Raw genomic sequence first — 24156 nt, forward strand, 5'->3', positions numbered from 1 at the left:
ATCACAGGGGGGGGGGGGGGGGGGAGGTGACGAGCGTGCTCTTTCGACGCACCAAGAGGGCTTTCGTCTAATACCACATTTTTAAACTAGTGGTTAAAATCGCCCTTTCTAGATTTGTCATCGTTTAATAACAAAACTGAATATCGGGCGACTATAAAAACGGAATAATTAATTTGCTGTATTCGAGTGATGGAGAAATGGAGTCTCTGCAGTCTCCGGTTAATACCGCGGCAAAAATGACTGAAAATGCTAAGCAAATCATTTACATTGAAACTTCAAATCATTATTGGACTATTTTCATTTTCCCCATTAAATGTGATGTAGCTTTCGAAAACCAATTTTATGATTGCAGTTTAGACCAATTAAAGAACTAGAATTCTGTCAACGACATTCATTGAGTCGCATGTCTTCGCATACCTCATGAGAAGACTATAAGAATGTTGAATAAATGAACTAATAAGTTCCCCGCCCCGGCTGGATAATTGTCGTTCCTTGCTCGATCTTTCTATAGCCAAACCGATTAGAATATAAATGTGTATCATATTTCGATCAGATGACTTTACAAATGATAATGAATGCATTTGTTTCCCTACTCGGTGATATGTGACTAATATACAGTATTCTATCATGGCTTTAGGATAGCAATATTGTTTGTAGCAAAGTGCACCTTTGCAACGTACAAAAAATATAAATAAATCGCGAAGATCATGAAAATAAGACATGAAAGTGTTTTGGATACACTAAGCAAGTGGTAATTATCAGCCCCATTTCTCTCTCCCTTGCATATATGCATCCTCCCACCCCTCCTCAAACGGTTTAGTCCTGTGCAAAGAATTCGAGGTGGCTCACAAAAATAGTATATGCTTATGTTGACTTAATGATAAATTGAGGCTCTTTTGGACAGAGAGTCAATAAGGGAACAAATGCTGACACGACAGGATCCATACACCCTATAGTCCGCAAACGCTGGTATTAATATTCGTTTAAAATATCTGCTGGCCTGCAGAGTAGCATTTATAGGCACAACATGGCGAGGAGCACTGAACAGTCCTGCTGCTTCCATGTCGTGGTCATTGTCGCTATGATGTCAGTGGCATACGCGACAAACGCCGTCAAGGATGACGAGCGTCTCGTGGTGAAGACCTCGACAGCTACGTTCCACGGCAAACGAATAGAAGTCAACCCTTATCTCCTGCCCGACTTCCACGGCAGCGCAGCGGCATACACCCGAATTCCCTACACCGAGCCGCCCTTGGGCGAGTTACGGTTCCGACGACCAGTTCCCAAGGTCATCGAAGGCGACTTCGACGCAACGAGGACATCAGTGGCATGTCCACAGGCTTTACAACCACTTTTCAAAATAGACATGGATATGTCAGAAGATTGTCTTACTCTTGATGTGTTTGTTCCCGAGCCCAAGGTAACAGAGTTTGTTCTCTCTTTAAGTCTAGTGTGTGTGTATACAGTGTATTTTGATTTTTACAGACATGTATCAATCAGATATGAATACGTCTGGGGACCGACCTTTAACGTCACCATCCGAAAGACGTGACTAAGTTTCGAACCTGCGTCCTCGGCTGAATCAGTTTGTAACTTCCATTGTTAGCTGGATTACAGGCGCACGCCACAACGCGATCATATGAGATCTAATTTCAAACCTTCAATTAACCTCTAATAATATATACACACATGCAACATAGTTGCATCATATATTATACATGTGTGTGTGTATGTATGTATGTAATATATATATTCATATATAATTTTATAATCATTATGAACTGAACAATTAGTTACAAGGTAACATAACATTTCATTAACATTTAGAGTAAAAAGTCGAGCCGGTTTTCCACAGGGCTTTGCATCATGTACTTAAAGGGGCATGTTCCCCGTATTCCAGAGGGCGTTCAAAATACGTACCCGCTGGCGGACGGTGCTAGCTGCCTATTGACACCAACAGAATACGGCTCTTACGCAGATGGCATGTTCCGAATGCCCGGACAATACCGATTATCGCATACATGTGCCGAAGTAATGCCAATCGCAGTTCGGCTCTAAGATTCGGCTGCTGTTTCCGCCCACTTTCGTGACGTTGCGATCGGCAGCGATCAGCTGGCTTGGCGAAGGCAGGCCAGGCCGCGCGTACTTTGATTCACAGCTGTATGCAAATTAGAAGTCGACCTTCGGAACCAAGATGGCGATGACTAGAACAGCGATAACTAAACTGGCGGGAACGTGCCCCTTTAACATGCTTAAAGACAACACAATTCAAGGTATTTTCCATCACTTCAGTGAAGATAAACGATACACTCCAAGTTGAGTTTGGCGCGATACAAGAAAAGCAATTATCACAAACGTAGACCATATACTGACCATGCAATGCCCCATGTTTGCACAGGATATTTAAGGTATAATCTAATGGTTAATCATCTACTTGTTAAAATATAAAAGATATCCATTGTTTGTTCAATAATGTTTACAGTACGTTAGTATCTCCTCTGCTACGTTTATATTACCTGACACACAAGAAATAACGAAGCGAAAGAAAACGGTCCAGTAACAAAGATGAAGCGATTAGTCAAGTACCGGTAATTGTTTTTGATACTTCTCATTACGTCGCTTATGGTGTAGCTAGCTGGCCATCTGCAAATTTAACGCAGCAAGTGGCATCTCTGCATCGTTTCAGAGATTTTAAATTTACTATCTATCAGGGGCGGCGATCCCGGGGGAATGGGGAGGGGGACACGTCCCCCCTCATTTTTTTTTTTTTTTTTTTTGAAACTTGAAATTTGAAAAAGTACAACAATAATGTATAGCAAATACTGACTAAAGACTGCAACACATTTTTAGGCTCTGGAGGGCCTAAGAGTGCAAAGTTTAGACTAATACGTTCATGAAAAGAAACCGCCGCCCCTGCTATCTATGTTACATACCCAACTGTAGACTTTACCCTCTTCACTGAAGGTCTTTAGTAATTGACTAGCCTTTGTGAATGAAATGATATTATATATATAACTGAGTCATTTAGAAATGATAAGAATGACTTGTATCTGAAAAACAGGACCCTCAGTCATTTACCAATTGAGGGAGTGAGGAAATTGTTTATTGCAAAGCATACTTTCTGAAATTTGTTTAGAGTTTACACTAGTATTTGACCTAGTACGTGCGAATAAATTGCGAATAGATACTTTAGCTTTGATAAAGTATCTCCTCTCCTCTCCTCTCTCCTCCTTTTTTATTTTGTATAACGATTCATTCAAGTTTTCTCTATCCCCTTTTCCTCTTCGTTCACTCACATCCTCCTCATGTCCGTCTGTATCTCTCTCTCTTTGAGGCTTGAGCATCTGTCTCCCTCGATCTCTCTCCCTCTCTTATACGCTAGTTGATTCTCTATGCCTTTCTCTGTTTCTTTCTGTCTGTCTCATGAAACCCGAACACACGCACACACATCTACCTGCACACTATGTTTTTTTCTCTCTCTCTCTCTCTCTGTGCATGTTAGCCACTCTCTGCTGCTGTTATGGTATGGATACACGGAGGTGGATACGTAGTAGGTGCAGGGTCCATCCCAGAGGCACTACCCGTACCCCTGGCCGTTATGAATGACGTCATAGTGGTCACAATAAACTACCGTCTCAATATTCTGGGCTTCATCGTTCTTGGTAATGGATACAATTAAGAAAACAATGATGAAATTACTTACAAGAAATACAAAAACAAAACCAACAATGAGTAAAACTTCTGAAATATATCAACCCACGTTCAGCAGCCGACCGAAGCCCTTTTCAATAACTGTGATTCATTTTTTCAATAAATAATCTGTACTGTATATTAGCCTATTAAGAAGTCTTGTGACAACATCTAGATTAGTTTTGGTGCAACACAATTGGGAATTGGTGCAAATTATGATTTCACCAGCTCTGATTCCTTACACGAATGTAAATTGACGAAGTTTATGAGAGCAAAACACAAAAGATGTACAATTATGAAATATATATTATTCAGAAACTAATTCACTGTACAGGCTGGACTATATGGCTTTAGTACATCCTCAAAGCCCCTGAGAACCTTTCAGTTCAGTTCAGAGTATAAAGCACTCAGGCGATTAAGACACTTCTACATATTATATATAACTGTTGAGAATATTTACATTTTCGGCATATTGACCGTACCATAAACTGTTCAGACAACCTCTTTCTATATTCCATTAATTTAGGAGAGGAAGATGTGAGTGAAGCTAACGTAGGAATGCTGGATCAGCGGCAGGCCTTGGTTTGGGTTCAGGAAAATATCGCAGGTGAGAAACAACCCTTGTGCATGAGCAATACGGTTTGATTCACACAATGTCATTTCATATATTATCGACGATAGCGATTTATAATAGTAGTAATTATGAGGACGCTAGAAATTATGATAAGTTATCACGGATATGTTTTTTTTTTTTGTATAACGCAAAACCTGAGGAGTTTCGACACATGGGCAAAAGAAGCTTGGCACAGTCATTGATCTGGGCCCCGTTTCACAGAGCCTTTTTACAATGACAAATGTAAAATTTCAATGACAAATCCGCTGATAACCAATCAGTAGCAAGGATTTCAGTAGCTTATAACAAAAACTGTCATGTGTCACTGCATGACAAGTTTTGTGAAAAAGGGCCCTGATCTCGGTATTTCAAGCACGTAGCGACGTTGTGTGTAGCATCTCCACTCTCATTGGAACATTCTTACCATCACGTGATATGTTTGCACGTGACTCTTTTATCAGGACCGGGCGAGGTACACTGTACACTTAACCGTATTATAAACAAGCCCTAACCTTCTCTCTCAAGATCACCAATAATGATCTCGCAGAATTTTCGGAGTACTCAACTCAAAAACAAGAGGAAAATACACATTCCAAATTTAAGAGAGTTGAAGTTACACTCTCGACCGGGAACACGGAGAGGAATCACCATCGAAACAGTGTTCTAACACGAACATCAATAGAGAATCCACTCTTAATTTTCTCGGCATGGAGTCGTGAAGTAAGACAATGGAATACATCCAATCAAGTTGGTCCCATATTTGCACCTTGAAAAATCGCGTAGCCAATCAGCTGTATAATCTTTGAATGACGGGAAAACATTTTGTCGAACTTATTTTGGCGGGCTCGCAGAGATTATAATATTTCTTTGGTTACAATGTGTTAAATTTCCAGCGTTCGGTGGAGACCCAAGCAGAGTGACGATCTTCGGGGAGAGCGCCGGCGGGATGAGTGTGAGCCTTCATGTCCTCTCACCCATGAGTAAAGGTCTCTTTTCAGGAGCTATTTTGCAGGTAAATATAGAATCAGCATGTACCTTTTTACAGGACGGACTATAGATAGGACGAATGTTCTTCAGTTCTTGCAATTAGTCAAAGGTTACGGCTACAGCAAAAACAAACAAGTAAAATAATAACAAAACAGAAGGGCCCTTGTGCACTAGCTGCAATCACTATAAGCACCTCAATTCAACAAGTGTTCCACATCACCCGTCATGCTCTTACCGATCAGTCACAAACCTGATCTACTGATGATAGTAAGGCAATATCTTCTCCCGGTTTTCAATAAAAACTCAATAACATGTTTCAAAACCATTTCTCACCCTGACAGAGCGGTGCCGTGACATCACAGTGGTCTTACGGAACGCTGGCAGAAGGTGAAGAAACTGCTTTCGTGTACGGCCGCGCCCTGAACTGCAGTCAAAATACTCACAGGGAACTTGCTGAATGTCTACGTGGGATACCAGCTGATGATATTGTGTCATACCTCGCCTCGGTAGGTATAGGTGTACCCCTGGTCACGGTGAAGGTAAAACATACATAGCTCCAGAAGGGATATGGCAAAGTAGGCCTATACCCCTTTCACCCCCACACTTTCACCCCCTTTCACCCCCTCCTTCACCCCCTCCCTCCTCCATCCATCCTCCGAGTTTCGAGATGAAATACTTAGTAAGAGTATCTACATTTTGTCGGCCAGGTTGAATACAAATTTCGGCCGGAAACATGTAAGCTTTAATTATTTACTGCTCGATTTGTTCGTACATTAAGTACGGCAGAAATGAAAACAAGTGCATTTCTTAGCCACAAGTTTAAATTTTCATACGGAATGAATGAAGATGGTTCACGAACTCAGTAATTGTATTACTTCGTATACTCTTCAAAATCTTTTGTTTTTTATTCATATTCAGAGTGTGAGTTGCAAATCATTTAATGATATCTTTTTCATGAGCATTTCCAATAAATGTAAAAAAACGATTGCATTACTTATATTCATATTGAAATGTGGAAAATTATTTGATGGCATTAGGCCTATTACATAAGTATTCTCATAATCTAATACCGATGTGTCGCCTGATCGGCCTCGCATAGTATAGTGATCTGTTTTTTAAGTTGTGTAAATGTACTTTAAAAAGAAAATTCATGGAATGAATGAACTCGAACTTGACAAAAATATATAGTCCTTAATATCTTCAGAATCCTCCAGAAGCGTACACACACGCCATACGTCCATTCGTCGACGGTGAATTCATACCACGTGATCCCAAGGAGATGTACGCCGCAGGAGAGGTGAACGAAGTGTCCATTATGATCGGATGCCTATCAGAAGAAGGAACCATGATTATAATACCCCCCGACGCGAGTCTGGAGAGTTCCGACCGACCGGTCCTCGATAAGACCAACTACGATGGACTTCTTCCGGTCTTTATAAGGAACGTAGATGAACTGGTCAAAGACACGGCCGCATTGGTTTACATGTCTCCTGAAGAGGTGCGTGTTCGAGATGAAGATCTCTTTTCTATTGTTTAACTTGAACGGATCACAAACACTTTCGATAAATCAACTCAATGACAATTTCAATGGCCCCATGGGATATTCCATCACAGATATAACGTTCGGATTTCGTACAAGGTCATTGTGACGTCATTGTAATTGCAATGTTTGCATATTCAGCTGTATGTGATGGACAAGGCTGTAAAAATTGTCTTGGATTGATTTTTCGAAAGTCTTTGCGATGGTGTACATTTTTGCAATAGTATTATTTCCTATTATAATTTCCATTTCCAAACGAGAAACAAAAAACATTATAACACGGTGACATGTGCAGGACACGGCTCATAATCACTTTAAACAATCTTACAAAAAAGACATTTTCAACATGACTTCGATCATAAAGTACTAACAATGACGTAAATTGTCCATGATGTATATGTAGGAGAAATTGCACACTTCGATTTTGTGTTAACACATGAAAGAAAGAAAAAAGAAAAAAAAGTTTGGAATAAAGAGGCCAACATAATTAAAAGCCTCTTGGCAAATAATATTTGAGAGTCAAATTTAATAAAAATCTGATATTGAAATACTACCTGTCAAAGTAGTGCCTTTCGGAAAGCCTCTTTGGGTATAGCCTACTCCTTTTCTCATAGTCCTTCGCTGCTATCATTTTGATATTTTTACATTATCTAGGCTATTCATCAGCTATATGCCCAAGTCATCAACGCTATGATCGGCATAGAGAACTTTTACTTGATTCTCATTTGTTATTCTTTTCACTAGAGTCCTACCATAGAACTATTACCGAGAGTTGAAGGTTATGGTCCTGCAAACACGTCACAGAAAAATACTTAATTTGGTTCTAGGACAACTACCCCGGACAACTACCCCCAGACAACTACCCCCTAGGACAACTACCCCCAGATAACTAACCCAGACAACCACCCCCACGGCAACCATCCTCTAGAACAACTACCCTCGGACAAGTATCCTAGGGGGTAGTTGTATGCGGATAGTTGTCTGAGGTTAGTTGTCCGGGGTAGTTGTCCTAGGGATAGTTGTCCTAGGGGGTAGTTGTCCGGGGTAGTTGTCCTATGGGGTATTTGTCTGGGGATAGTTTTCCCAGGGTTAGTCGTCCTAGAGGGTGGTTGCCCTAGGGGTGGTTGCCCTAGAGGGTGGTTATCCTAGGGGTGGTTATCCGGAGTTGGATGTCCAGGGGTAGGTGTCCGGATACGACTTAATTTATCACAGTATTTTGTTTTACATGCAGTGAATAAACCTTCTCCTCTGTTTTAAAAAGATGATGAAAGCGGAACCGGAGTACACTGACGTCATCGTCGACTGCATGGGAGACTTCTTCTTTCTTTGCCCGAGTTTCGAGGCGGCCGACCATCTCTCGGCCGCTGGTCTGCCCACTTACAAGTACATCATGTCGCACCGCCCCTCCGTCTCGATATGGGGTAAGGGGATGACGTGGCTAGGAGCAACTCATGGTGAAGACATCGCTTATACTTTCGGAGCTCCTTTTTTGCTAGACATCCTCGACCCGGACCAGAGTTATTTACTAACCGGTCTCTTCAATGAGGAAGAAGTGGAACTGGCGGTGCAGGTCATGAGGTACTGGTCCAACTTTGCAAAGACAGGGTAAGTAGGCCTAAATAAATAGGTTTCACATTCGGGATGTCATAAACTCTCATCTTATTTCTTATTGTATCCTCTTTTGCTGTTTTTCTAGCTCTCTATTGATATATCGAGCTATTATGAAATAGATGTTTTCGTGAAAATGAAATTGATGATAGTGTTGCCATGTTTACTATAATTTAGTTTGGTTTAGTTTAATTTTCTGTATACAAAATATATATACATGAAGATTTATAAGAACAAAAAATTAGAAAGATAACACGACTGGATTGAAATAGAGAAAGGAAACAAGGAAAGAAAGAAAGAAAATAATAAAACATACATGAATATAACACAAAATATGTAATAAACATTTATAGATATAACCAAAAATATTACAAATAATATATGACATGCCCTATTCTATGAAACTAGCATATTCCCACTCCCTAACCGAATACATGTTACACTATCAAAATATATTATCCATTCATTAAGGCTATTTTTTAGTCTCTGTGGCATTTTGCGTCAAATATAATTCAACAAGGCATTATTGCTGAGGTGTGCTGAATCTCTGTATTTCCTATCCTCAGGAATCCAAATATCCAGTCCAAAGATGGTGAACCAGAGTCCAGATATCCCTTATGGGAAGCCTATTCTAAGGACAACAAAACCTACAAAGATCTGTCTGTGACCCTTGAGAATCGTGTGGGATATCCCAACCCTCAAAGTTGTATGTTCCAGAAGGATCTTCTTCCAAAGCTCCAAGCAAATGCAGGTAAAGTACAAAACATATTTCTGACCATAAAACCTCTTTATTTGAGTACAGAGCTGGTTAGTTGTCCAAAGATTCAAAAATCCGAAGGTTCCCTATATAAATTACGAATGTTGGTCTTGTGAACCTTTGGGATAGTTAATTTATGATTTACCAGAAAGTCCACCCAGTCGAAACCTTAGGGATATTATTTCCAGACCTTATTCCCAATAGATGCCCGAAGGTCACCAAGACATCTCATTGGCCTTCGGTTTTTTAGATCCTGTGAATTGTCTTGAACTATTTTGACCCTACGAATAAAAAGAATCGTGTTTCAGATACTAGAAGTTTAAGTGGAGCTGAGCAATGTTTTGTACAAAAAAAATTATAATAATATATCTGAAGTATGGGTACTTATGTGACAACCAAAGTGTATCACTAGACTTATTTAGACCATTTTACCACTTTGCTGTGAGGTTAGCCTCTGCTTAAAAAGTCACATTCAAGAAAACAACTCCTTAACAATTAATTATATGCGTTACTTCTTATTGATAATGAGACACTTTCACAATATCAACTTTGATAGTCAGTTGTTTCCACAGTTCGATTTCTGTCTTGAAATTTAAACATTTTATTTCCTGTTTAACTTTCATGTTTACTAGCTGAAATGGCCCGACTGAAATCCCTCTTGGAAGAAAAGGTGATGGCTGACACTGAGAAGACATGCGTAGATCCTGAATCTTGCCCAGAACAGTAAATGATTTAGTGGAACACATCTCTTGTCACAGAGATTAGTGGATTGCTCACTGATCCACATCATCATTCTTAATAGAGAACGGAAGTGCTAACGTCATATCCACTCGTCACCCAGGTTACTGGTTCTAATCAAAAGAGCCCGCGCATGAGGTTCATCTCGAAATCATTCAAGCAACGGGCTAGAGCAGGGCAAATTCAGTGTTTTGGCGCTGGTGTGACCGCCACACCATTGCTTAGCACAAAATTAGCAACCATGACAACTTAACCAGTATAACGTCACACTTCGGTACTCTATGGGTACCAAGTCCAAATGTTTAAACACTGGTAACTATTTTTGTAGTGATATAGTAAAGGGCCACCCTAACCAAACTAACATAGCCTTTTAAAACATGAATACACCTCTACTTATTAATATTCCAGCCTCTGATTTTTCAGAAAATCTCTGTATTGACCATAAAATGATAATAACCATCCATTTTTCACAGTTCTCACGCTTGCTGGGCTACACCTCTCGAAAAAAGGGTAATACGGTCACATGGCCTTGATGACGCATTTGACGTCATTGCGGGCATGTCCGGTTTGTCCTACAAATAAGGATCTTACAATCTCATTGTAATTCATAAATGAAACGTACTGGGATTATCAAGTGCATATTATTTTTCGGATAAATGTCTTTTTCCTACCAATTAATATCATAGTTTGCCTTTTAAAGACATTTAATGCCTAAATCACCCTTCTTTTCACCGGAGAGGCTCCTGCAATGACGTCATAAACAGTTGCGCAATACAGTTCCGAAACTGTGCTTTTTTGTGAGCTCTCTGAGTCGTCATTTTAAAGCTAGATTCCACAATTATTGATGATTTCTAATAAAAATCATTGTCATGTTTGGAATCTCCGTTAAAAAATTGTTCTACATGTCTTTTTTTTTCCCTTCATTTATTTAGCCCGTTTTGGTTCGAGTGGCCCTTTAATCTCTTTCATTATTATTATTATGTCGTTCATGAAATTCATGAAAGTCTTTTTGAATTACACAAAGCGATATGCTGTATTTTTCTTTACTTTTGCAACCGATAGATTCAATATAAAATCTAAACCACTTTTCAGTTGATTGAAATGCTGGGTGGTTGTCCTCGGAGGGGAGGGGGGGGGGGGGGGTAATTGTCCCTCTGGTAATTGGCCTGGGGATTGTTCATGGGGTAATGGTCCTAAAACCATATATATCGTATGAACATGTTTTTACCTTTGACGTGGACGTCAGTTTAAGTTGTGCCCCTTTTTATGTATGATTTTATGTCACCATGTTAAAAATGACTATACTGTGATAATGTACATGTTTGTGGAAAATAGATGAACATTAAACAATCAATCAATCAAGCAATGTTGTGCCCTCCTCATACACGCCCTTTACCAATGCGGTATATCATGCCACGATTGATTGTTTCTTCCAATCGTCTGGTCTGATGAGAGCCAGAAGGGCGTTAACTTTATGAAAAGTGTTATCAGTTAACGCCCTTCTGGCTCGATAAGCCGAGTGAATGACATTTTCTACCAACTTATGTACATCTCAGGTGATCAGATTAGATTAATCGACAGTTAGATTCATATTATCTGGTTTGCCCCATAATAAAGAACACAAACAGTTCCTCAGCTGAACCGCATTCAATTTCTATAAGTGTTTTGTTGCAATGGGTTGTTTGACCGTTTTCATCCACGAGGAAACATTCTAGTGATGTTATATTGATATAATGTCAGAATAAATTCATGAGAAATTTCCAAAGGTCGAAGCCTTCTTAAATTTTCTTCTTGTCGTCTAGCACAATCAAGTAACAGAATATCAAAACATTCCATTCCGACTCTCTCTCTCTCTCTCTCTGTACATTTGTTGTTGTATAAACGTAGAGGGATGCATCAGTGTTCATCTTTATGCATTCCAAAGTACCAATACCCATTGTTCCGAAGTTTCTTTGATTATTTTACTGTACTGTTTAGCCTTCTGATTTTGTCCATGCTACATGTAAAGCTAAACATCAGACAGTTTCAGTTTCAGTTTCAGTTTCAGTTTATTTTCATATTTCTCACATGTTGTATAGTACATCATTACATATAGCATGTTACACTTTGAACTCATTTTAGGATGCGTTTATACAAACAATAAAAAGAATGATACATAAGACTAAGTTGAATAAGGGAAGAAATATGATGGAGCCTAAAGAGAAAGCAATGCTTGTAGGTCATAGGCTCCGGAAGTTACAACAATGACATGGTCTTGTGTATATTTAAAAAAAAAACGTAATTTAATTAAGTTGAAACTTATTACAATTGATTACCAAAGGAAATTTCGAAAAATCAAGAACTTTGGACCTTGTTTCCTATATACAAAAGTTTTTAGCACATTCCGCTATCCTGTAAATCAGTAGGTTCATGTTTGCTGTGCCTTACGTATCTTCGGAATCGTTATCCTTTTGTCAAATACTCTGGCTAGCGCAGTTTGATTCACTCTAAAAGTTGCTGCCGCAGAAATACAACATGGCGCTGAAAGCTCTACTGTCCGTAAGCATTCGTCTCGCGATCATCATCGCTGTCGTGTCGGCTGCAAACGCTGACGCCGTCAGTGATGACGAGCAACTTGTGGTGAAGACCTCGACGGCTACGTTCCTGGGCAAACGAATAGAGGTCAACCCCTATCTCCTGCCCGACTTCCACGGGAGCGCAGCGGCATACACCCGAATCCCCTACGCCGAACCGCCCCTGGGCGAGTTACGGTTTCGTCGTCCAGTTCCCAAAGTCATCGAAGGCGACTTCGACGCGACGAGGAAATCAGTGGCATGTTCTCAGGCTTCACAACCACCTTTCGTGTTAGACATGGATATGTCTGAAGATTGCCTCACTCTCGATGTCTTTGTTCCCGAGCCCAAGGTAAAATAATAAAATACATCGCTTTAAAATAAATATTCTAGCAATTTCCGATGGGGAAAACATCATTTTTCTTTCAAGTTAGAAAACTTTCTGAGAGTAACGTTTGCGGAAAATAATCTCTATTCCAAATGCAGAGTAGGATACTGTCAATAACTTCGCTTAAGCCGATGTAAATGTATTAAATATTCCACAGCAGGACTAGGTTCAATGAAATTTAAATGATAGAATTTCCAGATTCTCTTGGTAAACCTTTGTTACCAAAGTTTGAATGGGAGCCTTACTTCAATGAGCAAATTGTAACTCATGTGAGATATATCAAAACCGTTACCCTTTGCCAATAACCACAACTGTTGTGGATGCATGTACATTGAAATAAATATGAAAGAAGTAATGTGAGCGTGTCATGCAACTAAATTCAATGATTACATTCTTATCGGTGGACCTCGCCCCCTATCTTTTTCAGAACGATTAAGTATCATACAAGATCAATATTGAGTGATTATCGGTTGATCATAATTTATCAGGCCTAATGTGCTTAAAGGTACATTATTTGAGATGATTTTTGTTTTTCTTTCTGTTTTTCATATTAAAAAAAAGTAAGAATTATTGAATATAATCTCATGGTCAATAGACTGATCTTATTTATAAAAGGGAATCTACAATTTACAAGCTTAGCTTTTTACTAGATTCCACCATATTTCACAACAAATATATTTGTCTAATTTCAGTTTAAATACCATGCATTTGTATTTATATCTCCGTATGTTATTTCGACTGTATTATTACTTTCATGTTCTGATATTATTGTATGTACTTTTTGTACACCTATTGAAAGAAAAATTCTTCTCATTCTTTAATTTTATTGCTTTTGATTTTTGTAATGAATGTGAAACATGAAATATGAAATAAAACTAAACTGAATAATTATATTGTATATTAGTGATTTCATGTTTTTAGATTTGTATATGTCTTTCTAAATCGAAATAAATAAATAAAATAAAAAGTAATTTAATTTCAGACAGTGTCTTCACTTTAATAATCAGGCTTTATAGTACTCAGAAAAGGGGACAGTTGCCAATGTCCTCATATATATCACATGAATTCGTGGACAGATCCCAAAGGTTAATCCTCTTTAAACGAACGCCGGGTTAGAACAAACATGATTCAATCGCAGAAACCATGGACCCTTTGTGGTAGCTAGGTCCATGCACAAACTATACGGACTATGCAGACACTGTTATCTAAATACGATTGCTCAATACTAGGTCAATATTACAGTGCTGATAAGTCTTGATCTGTCTCAAGGTCTTTTTCAAAAAAGAAACCAAAGGAAATGAATAAGGTTTATTCTGTTGGCCTTTTTTTTTTAAAACTTTGATGTTTACAGGAAATGGGCCTATACATCATAAATTAAACTAGGACCGTTTCAGCTTTACTGACCTCGGTCTAACTTAACTGAAAACTGAGCTTACATCCAGCATTAAGCTGGTGGTTTTGTTTATCTGTCTACATGTTTTTTACGAGTGTAAAAAAGTCTAGATTTTTCCCATTCAATCCCCATCAATGATCGCAATACTCCTTCGTTTCATCCTTCGCTAAATATATCATTATGTGTACGCCAACAGTATATCTCTCTCTAATAAATGAAATTAAAGTCTAAAAGTGTATTTATCTCTCTCTCTCTCTCTCTCTCTTTCTCTCTTTCTTCCCTTCTGTCTCTTTCTCTATCACTTTCATTCCACAACTAGCCATCATCTGCTGCTGTTATGGTATGGATACACGGAGGGGGGTACTCAGTGGGTGCAGGGTCCATCCCCGAGTCTCTACCCGTACCATTGGCCGTTATGAATGACGTCATAGTGGTTGCAATCAACTACCGCCTCAATATTTTCGGTTTCGTCGCTTCAGGTATGACAAAGGAAAGAAAGCATTTACATGTACAAGAAGAGTTAAGACAAGACATCATCATCATTATCAATTTCACGAGAGCACGCCATGCAACTCTTTCACCTGCCATTTGTGTTGCACCTTTCATTCCTTGTCTAGACATGTTCCTGATATCATCAGTCCAAGATATTGGTGGACGACCTCTACCCCGTTTTCCTTCGACTGCTCCTTGCAGTATTTGCTTCTCAACACCTTCAGATATCTTAACAATGTGCCCAAAATAGTTTAGTTTTCTTTCCATGATTCCACTTCTGATGGTCAAGTCTGTTCCAATCTTTTCCAGGACCCACACGTTTGTCTTTTTATCTTTCCATGACACCTGCAACAGCCTCCTGTAGCACCACATTTCAAAGGCATCAACTCTCTTTCTGTCTTTCTTTGTCATGGCCCAAAGACAAGACAACAACACTATTAGAACGCCACTTTCTTTCCACTATGCCACAACACACTACATGGAATATTAATTTTCTGCCCTTTCATATGACACCTCAATCAGGAAAAAATAAGCCAGGAATAACAAAGTTCTGTTTGTTTAAAGTAATGCTTGCATTTCCATAATTTTATTAAACGAATTCGTTTTCACTGGCTGTCTACCGTAACAACAAAGAAGACGAAATACTTCATGCATGGTTGATAGTCAACGAAACAGAGTTTGTTGTTTGTTTCTATACGGCAGGCAGCCAGTGAAAACGTATTCGTTTGATAAAATTATGGAAATGCAAGCATTACCTTAAACAAACAAAATTTTGTTATTCCTGGCTCATTCTTCCTGATTGAGGTGTCATTAATATTAATATATATAGTCAGACGTCAATGTCGTAATATATATAAAGGGACTCTGTTAAAATTTAATTGTGTCGCCCTCCGTAGACAATCTTACTTAAATGTAGTTTTTAACGATATCACACTTTGTATATAGCACATATTCGTGACCAATCAGTTCAATTAAGTTACAATAAATGCAAATTTCATACTAAATTCAATTCCATTCATTCCACCATATTAGTTATGAATAAGTCTTAAGATACACATAAAATGAATTCAATCGGACCTTTAGCTAGGTCACATTACAACTAGGTCAAATATCAGGGGGGGGGGGGCGTTTCATGAAACAATAATGTGGTTTTCACCGACTAATATCATGTTCACCGACAATTTTGTCAGCGCTGACTAAATTTGACCAATCACAGGCCTGGAAAATAGTCGGTGACAAAGAATTGTCGGTGAACATGATATTAGTCGGTGAAAACCACCGACTTATTGTTTCATGAAACGCCCCCCGGATTGTCAAAAAGAGCGCACCAATAAAATCCTTTGTTTTGTTGTTTCTTTCTTTCTATATTCCATTAATATTTAGGAGAGGAAGATGTGAGTGAAGCTAACGTAGGAATGCTGGATCAGCGGCAGGCCTTGGTTTGGGTTCAGGAAAATATCGCAGGTGAGTGATTAATTACAATCAAGAATGAGATATTGTAATTAGTAATATTCTTTAATCATCCCAGTAGACCGACAGCCCAGCAGACAACTGAGTTAAATATCTAGATGTCCTTAGATCTCCTTTAAATCCACACTGCACTACTTAGAGCAACTTGCGCCCTCTATACAGCAATCAATGCCTAATCGGTGACCATTGGTCCCCCATGATCCTCCTTTTCTTTTGTTAATTGAGAGCTGATTTGATGAGAAACCACATGTCAGTGACCTTGCAGGGTGGTCTAATCCCTCCTGTAAATTAGTACAAATGGGCTTTTAAAAAAGAAAAAATATTGTGGAAAATATATATAGTTTTTATAAGGAAGTTGCAAAGGTAATCCGCCGTTCTTATTTACTTTGCAGCATTCGGTGGAGACCCAAGCAGAGTGACAATCTTCGGGGAGAGCGCCGGCGGGATGAGTGTGAGCCTTCATGTCCTATCACCCATGAGTAAAGGTCTCTTTTCAGGAGCTATTTTGCAGGTAAAGATCAGAGTTCATCGTGCCATGTTTTATGACAAGGCAAAATTTTCTTTAAAAGAGAGGCTGGAACGTTTACTTTGAAAAAATTGGAGTGTTCAAAGCAGGCCTCGCGCCTGAACAGCAGATCGTCCGGGAAATTTGAAAAAGTGCAACAAAATAATGTACAGCAAAAACTGACTAAAGACTGCAACACACTATTAGGCTTTGGAGATCCCAAGAGTGCAGCGTTTAGACAAATACAAATGCAAAAATCGTCTGGCTCGGGAGCTATGCGTCCTCGCATAATATCCTTCAAAATGTACAAGTAAATATTGTAGAAAAGTGAAGTGTGGAACAAGTATATTGTTTGTTTTCATACTATAGTTTTGCTAAGGAATATAATTTTGTAATAAAACAAAACTTCAAAACCTGTGAGGGGGTAGTCACTTTCGTCACCTTCACCACTCTCGTTCACTTTGCTCACTCACTCGGGCTCACTACGCCCCTTGACCCCACGCCAAATTTACACCCCACTTAATTGCTTTGCTCTATCTGATCGCAAATACTTTAGCTCCCCCCCCCCCCTCTCACTTTGAAAAAAGTTCCGCGGGGCCTGCATGTAACATGTAAGAGCGGTGATGACGCTGATTTTTTTTCCTCTCCCCCCCCCCCCCCCCCCCCAATAAAGGTTTTTGCTCATTACGTCACTCCTCCCTCGTTCCTCGCCTTTCGTCCCCCCGGTCATGAAAAGAAATCGCCGCCCCTGGTGGACTATGCCTACTTCTATGAATTGGCATTTCAGTTACAGTTCATAATAAATATGTGATTGTAGTAAAATGCTCCTGTGAAGATAAAGAGGGTGAGGTATGTCTCGTACTTATGCATCCGGAGAATAATCTTTCGAAAACACTTTCCATTGATACAGAGCGGTGCCGTGACGACACAGTTTTCTTACGGAACACAGGCCGAAGGCGAAGAAAATTATTTCGTGTACGGCCGAGCCCTGAACTGCAGTCAAGATTCTTACAGGGAAGTTGTGGAATGTCTACGTGGGATACCAGCTGATGATATCACAGATTATTTAGCCACGGTAATTACATGTTCACTACTGAATCCTCCCATAGGCTTAATACATGGTCCACCCAGATTCAGTAGGCAACGAGTTAAATGATCTAAGTACCATTTCTCCATAACTCTGTTGGGCCCACTCAAGACTCGGTCACAAATGCCATTACCCACTGCTACGAACGCCGTACGAACGATTTCCAGACAATGGAAATTCGGGAAGACAATGGTAAAACAGGGAGATTCGTACGAAATTATCGTTCGTACGAGCCTTTGTGACCGTAGCATTAGGTCCACTTAGGTCCAAACATCCCAATCATTATTATTGTTTAACAACATCGCGATTTCAAAGTGATTGCTTTGCAACTTCCCCTTGGACGTCGCTATATTTGGACTGTCGTGTAAACACTATGAACAAGACGGACAATGAAAGCGGACAAAATATACAGTTCCTCATGTAGACAAAGGAACATCCCTTCACTGCTATTATGTGTAGAACAGGTGTCACAGGCATATTCACCTGTTCTACACATTTTTACATAATAGCATTGAAGGGATGAACTGTATGTTTTGTCCGCTTTCATTGTCCGTCATGTTCATAGTGAAATAAGCCTTTTAAGACTATTTCTTTGAAATTCCAAGTCTGAATTTCCCTTTTAAAGATAAATCAGGGCCTCATGGAGTATTCTTCATCGCGTAAATAATTCTTTTTATTTTCAGATGAACACGGTGGGATAGACTTACAAAACAATCAAGTTGAATGAATTTCAGTAGCCTTGCACATCATCTTTTAAACTGTACGAACGATTTTAACATTACAATGACGTGTTACGTGTTACAACCCTATCATGATCTGTAGACAATACGATAAGGTATTGATATTGGCCTTACATTGATTTCTTCCCTCGTCACCGACATTATTATCTCTCAACTGCATGGATACATTCAACATGATATCATGATCTACACTGTGTTTCACCCAAAATGCATTTAGGCGCCAGTGGAAATGTACACGCACATGCTTCGTCCTTTCATCGACGGTGAATTCATACCACGTGATCCGAAGGAGATGTATGCCGACGGAGAGGTGAACCAAGTCTCCATCATGACTGGGTGTCTTTCGGAAGAAGGAAACCTGTTTATAATACCTCCCGATTTGGGACTGGAAAACCCCGACCAACCGATCCTCAACAAGACCTCTTACGAAGGTGTCGTGTCGATGTTTGTGCCGAACGCGGATGAACTGGTGCTCAACACAGTCGCAATGGTCTACATGCCTCCTGAAGAGGTGTGTTAAAGACAAAAGGTCCACATTCTACTAAGGTGGTTAAACCTGACCCTGGGGCTAATATAGCACGTTTAACAACAAAAAAGAACTAGACGTCAGTCTATACTTTCTTTGTTAAAATACGATTTTGGAAAAGGCCTTGCACCCAGCGTTGGTTTAAAATTTAGCAAAGAATAGGGCCGCATGATTTTTCCTATTTAAGAAGACATGTATTAGTTGTTGGAATTGCTGATCACCCAGAGGCCTTTGGGAATTCATATGACATACTGTAGTTTTTCTTGTTTATGATTGTTATTTATATTCGTATTGACCCAAGGTATGAGAGGCATTTTCCTAAATGTTTATTGGAATTTAAAATCGTTTAAAAAAAAGAAATCATCCGTTAAATATTTAATTGCCTATGGACATGATAAAGTTCTAAAAGTCTTCCAAAATTAGAACAATGATTCGTCAGCGCCCATTGTACAATGTGCAACAAATAACGTTATAATGTGAAGAACAACGAACAGGTGTGCGCTTCGTTCCAAACTAACTAACGATCCTCCTTTGTTTTCAAGATGTCGAAAGCGGAACCGGAGTATACGGACGTCGTGGTCAACTACATGGGCGACTCCTATTTTGTTTGCCCGAATTTCGACGCGGCCGACCATCTCTCGGCCGCTGGTCTCTCCACTTACAGCTACATCATGACCCACCAGCCTTCTGTCTCGATGTGGGGCAAGAAGCTCAAGTGGTCAGGAGCAACCCATGGCGAAGACCTTCCCTACACACTCGGGAATCCGTTCATGTTAGAATCCCTCGATCCTGAAAGTAATCTCTTCTTGATCGGTCTCTTCAATGAGCAAGAAGTGGAACTGGCTCTACAGATCATGAAGTATTGGTCCAACTTCGCCAAGACAGGGTGATTACACGTTACGCTTAATATATTTTACTGTATACGTGTCTCATTGGAATTCGTTGTTATCCTCTTTTGTCTTGATTCTTCTGTTTCTTTTCTTATATCATGATAGAATATGTTTCTTGATAACACGAGTTACATCCCAGCTTCTGAAATTATTATGTATGTCCCCATATTTGCCTGTAACGCTTTATGCCACTGAAGGCTATTAAATCACAATACAACATTTTAATCCTATATAATTATGATTAAATGTTCAGAATTATATGAACAATCCCCTTTTTTTCTCTTCAGGAATCCTAATCTTTCATGCAAAGATGGCGAACCAGATTCGAAGTATCCACTATGGGAAGCTTATTCAAAGGAGAACAAAAACTACAAAGATCTATCTGTGACCTTTGAGAATCGTGCGGGATATCCCAACCCTCAAAGTTGTATGTTCCTGCGTGATGTTCTCCCAAAACTACTAACAAATGCAGGTACAGTAAATCATTGGAGGTAGTTTCAACTCAGTGTTATAGGTCGTCTGTACTAGTTTGGTCAGGAGGGATTAGACCACCCAGGGTGGTCACTGACAGGTGGCTATCTCATCAACTCGGGTCTCAATAAACATAAGAAAAAGAGGATCATGGGGGACCAATGGTCGCCGATTAGGCATTGTTTTCTATATAGAGGGAGCAAGTAGCTACAAGTAGTACAGTGGGGCTTTAATACAAAAATATTGGAGGTTGTTTCATCTCAGTGTCATAAAGACTTATGAGAGTAATTGCTAAAGGATATTGGTGTTTATGATAATCAAGAGACAAGCACGATCCCCGACAGGGAGCTTGAACGTGGGCACTGTTGGTCTGTTGGCAGGGCGCACTTACAGTTCATTGCCAAAGCCCCTTCCTCCGTTAATCAGTGTTTGGATACAGTGCAAATTGTCTTATTATGAGACAGAGTCAACGTGACATTTTGTAGATATTGTTGCTTTTTTATTTAATACTTCTAGTGTAAGTTTCCCTTTTCTGTCGTACTCTCTACAGCTGAAATGGTCCGACTGAAATCACTTTTGGAAGAAAAAGTGATGGCCGATACTGATAAGACCTGCTCAGATCCCGATTCCTGTCCAGAGGAGTAGATGGCTCGGTAGAAGCTGTCAGGGATCCACCACAACTTGTATCACTGGCACACCAACTGCCCCCTCGCAGTGATAGTTCCTAAGAATTTATGATCGGCTGTTAAAATAAGTTAAACAATAAGCCTAGTTATTAGTATCACCTTTATCTAATCCTTCGCTCGGGACTTGGATAAGCGTTGTTTAGATTGTTTGAAGTGATAGTTTCTTAAGCCTTATTCAGCTGGACTGATGATTTCATTGGTCGCATAAAAGTAAAAAATGTCAGTCACTGAACAGAATATCCAAATGCACATAGAATGTTGGGGCTAGATAAATTTCTATAAAAAGTTCTAATCGGAGGTATAATCTTTTTAACCAGAAGTGTAGGACTGGGTCCCGTCGCATAAAACTTACCAGTGATGGTAGCATTACAATCTATAGTCAGTAACTTCAATGGAAACCTTGATTTGATTGGCTATGGAGTGATGCTGCATTCCATGGTAGTCAATATTGACGGCAAAGTTACCACCAGTGGTTGGTTCTGTGCAAAAGGGATGCAGATCTGTATTCCCTCCTTCATTATGCTTCGGACAAGCCGACATTTAAATCATTGTATTCTAAACTGCCAATCAGCATGCCTCGCTCAAATACATAAAAAATCTTCTGCGTCAAAAGTGTAAAGTTGTGCTTCATTTTGACGTTTTATATTATTTTATATCATTAGCTAGGTTTAATGAAAATGTAATCAAAGATAAAATTCGATCATCTTTACAGTCAACACTGCTTCCTTTGAATGAATTTCTTATCGGATGGTATATACCATTCTGGCATATTCTCTGTATTTCAAATCATGAATTAAATTCCCACTTTTAAAACATTGATATATTATATGATGTATTTATTCTTCTGCACTATATAGAACACATGTTTTCTGTTTCTTCCTTAATTCTTTTTGCATTTATTTCTTATCTACTTTTAGGCTTTTTCCCCCGCAATTACACAAATTTCTTTATCGGGCGGCTATGTGATGTTATCCAAGCCCCACCAAAAACAATTGGGGGGGGGGGGCTGATGATATCTGAGCCCCACCAAAATATGGGGGGGGGGGGGGTGGTGCTCATTGATATCAGAGTCCCGCCAAAATATTTTGGGGTCTCAATGATATCCTAGATCCACCAAATATATTTTTTGGGGGTCAATGATATGCGATATCCGATGTCTGAGCCCCTCCCCAAATAAATATTTATAAAACGTTTATATTTGAATGGTAAGTCTTTAGATTATAGGTATACATGAGTTTCATGCCAAGAATATAATGATTGGGGAGGAGGGGGGTTAATGATATCCGAGCCCCGCAATAAGTATTTGGGGGCGGCTCAATGATATCTGAGCCCCACTTAAAATATTGGGGGCTTAATGGTATCTGAGCCCCTAAGGACTCAATAATATCTAAGCCCCACCAAAACAATTTGGGGCTCAATGATATCTATAAGCCCCGCCAAAAATATTTTTTGGGGGGCTCAATGATATCTGAGCCCCCCCCCCCCGGTTCCTAAGCCTATGTTGTAAATACTCCAATATTCCTAGAGATATGGTTCGATATTTTTTAACATGACCTTTTCCATTTCACGTCGCGGTCACCATCTAAATGTTTGATAATACCTTAAATGTACAGTCTTCACAGTTCTGAGAACGTATAAACGTCAATTAAAACAACTGGGCGGTAGTCGTATGGCGAGCTGGCGACTTATTTTGATTAAATTACGGTGGGTGAACTTTACAAAGTCAATGGGACATGAGGGTTCCAATGAAAGAGCTAGTGTCAACGTACGTCGGGGTGGATGTGCTTTTCGTTTAAACAAAAAATGAATTTTTAACGATTTTGGGGGGTAAAAGTCCCTGGGCTAACATGTTAGGCTGCTGGACTCTGACGATAGGGGGCGTTGTCCAATGAGACTAAACGGAGCTATATGATTTTCCCCTGACCTTCCGAATGCCCTACCCTCTGGACCCCACCAAGGGCCCTAAGTCGAGCCCCTTGATGCTCATCTGATCGTAATTAAATGCCTAAAACCCCTGTGGAACCCATCCAAATAAGTGACCTGCATGCCAGTGTCACAAATAATTAGGTATCAAAATATGCTCATCTGAGCTTGATTAGGCTCCGTCCCTGGACTCCACCCCAATGTACCTCCACTTTGCTTTGTATTGCTCTTCCTGATCGTAAATACTTTAGCCCTCCCCCCCCCCCCCCCACTTTGTAAAACGTTTAAGAGTGGTGTTGATGCAGATTTTTTTTTTCTGCCCCCCCCCCCAAAAAAAAAAAACAACGTTTTTGCCTATTATGCCACTGTTCACTCGTCCCTCGCATTTCGTCCCCCCGGTCATGAAAAGAAATCGCCGCCCCTGGTTTCGACTCTCGACTTCTCGATCAGCAAGAAGTCTTCCTTTGGCGAGACGGCGGATTCCTGGCAACGACGGCATCCAAACTGGGGGTTTTACTTGAAGGTAAGATGATAACAGCCTAAACATATTTATCATAATGATGTAACCACGGTAGCCTCACCAGCAGTCAGTACCAATACTACATTCCAGAGGCCTTCCCGAAGGGCACTAGCGCATCTCCTTGGTTTCGAACCCTTGTCACCGGATTACGAGACCACTGCTCTACCAACTGAGCTTTCGCGCATCTTAGTGATCAGTGCAATCAATTGCAAAATTCAATAGTAGGCCTACAATCAATTGCTAACTTTGTGTTACGGGGCCTAGGTTACTAGAAGGGGGTTGGTCAGTCAGGAATTCCTGTTTAATTCTGACAAAAGGTTCAGGTTCAGAGGTATATCTTGTAAAAAAGGTAATAACATTCTTGTTTTGATTTAAAGGGTTAAACTAAAATTTCTTCCTCTTTTCCTCTGCCTCACTCCTAATCTACCTAGCATCATTCTCTCTCTCTCTCTCTCTCTCTCTCTCTCTCTCTCTCCGTACATGTATCCCTCTGACGCTATGTCTCTTTCCCTACATGTACCCCCCCCCCCCTCTCTCTCTCTTCCCCTTCTTCCAATCTCTCTCTCTCTCTCTCCCCCTC

General features: G+C 39.9%; 2 protein-coding genes across 2 annotated transcripts; both read left to right on the forward strand.

Annotated features, from left to right (window-relative positions):
- The first annotated feature begins 902 nt into the window (after positions 1 to 902).
- LOC583569 (cholinesterase 1) lies at positions 903 to 10600 on the forward strand. The gene is made up of 9 exons (XM_030974358.1): positions 903 to 1420; positions 3503 to 3662; positions 4217 to 4297; positions 5197 to 5315; positions 5632 to 5796; positions 6495 to 6788; positions 8092 to 8435; positions 9005 to 9189; positions 9828 to 10600. Exons 1-9 carry the CDS (start codon positions 1028 to 1030, stop codon positions 9920 to 9922), a joined length of 1836 nt encoding a protein of 611 aa, XP_030830218.1. The 5' UTR covers positions 903 to 1027; the 3' UTR covers positions 9923 to 10600.
- Positions 10601 to 12326: 1726 nt separating this feature from the next.
- LOC115919856 (cholinesterase 1-like) lies at positions 12327 to 20486 on the forward strand. Its single transcript, XM_030974359.1, has 8 exons — positions 12327 to 12837; positions 14586 to 14745; positions 16142 to 16222; positions 16621 to 16739; positions 17644 to 17808; positions 18778 to 19071; positions 19629 to 19972; positions 20264 to 20486. Exons 1-8 carry the CDS (start codon positions 12448 to 12450, stop codon positions 20469 to 20471), a joined length of 1761 nt encoding a protein of 586 aa, XP_030830219.1. The 5' UTR covers positions 12327 to 12447; the 3' UTR covers positions 20472 to 20486.
- The last annotated feature ends 3670 nt before the right edge of the window (positions 20487 to 24156 follow it).

This window comes from Strongylocentrotus purpuratus, unplaced genomic scaffold, assembly GCF_000002235.5.
Source record: "Strongylocentrotus purpuratus isolate Spur 01 unplaced genomic scaffold, Spur_5.0 spur5_scaffold_7, whole genome shotgun sequence".
Lineage (NCBI taxonomy): Eukaryota > Metazoa > Echinodermata > Echinoidea > Camarodonta > Strongylocentrotidae > Strongylocentrotus > Strongylocentrotus purpuratus.

Coding starts and splice junctions, on each gene's coding strand:
- LOC115919856 (XM_030974359.1), top strand. CDS start 12,448: ATGGCGCTGAAAGCTCTACTGTCCGTAAGCATTCGTCTCGCGATCATC. Junction 16,740..17,643: donor TTTCAGGAGCTATTTTGCAG/GTAAAGATCAGA, acceptor CCATTGATACAG/AGCGGTGCCGTGACGACACA. Junction 19,973..20,263: donor TCCAACTTCGCCAAGACAGG/GTGATTACACGT, acceptor TTTTCTCTTCAG/GAATCCTAATCTTTCATGCA.
- LOC583569 (XM_030974358.1), top strand. CDS start 1,028: ATGGCGAGGAGCACTGAACAGTCCTGCTGCTTCCATGTCGTGGTCATT. Junction 3,663..4,216: donor TCTGGGCTTCATCGTTCTTG/GTAATGGATACA, acceptor CCATTAATTTAG/GAGAGGAAGATGTGAGTGAA. Junction 4,298..5,196: donor GGTTCAGGAAAATATCGCAG/GTGAGAAACAAC, acceptor TTAAATTTCCAG/CGTTCGGTGGAGACCCAAGC.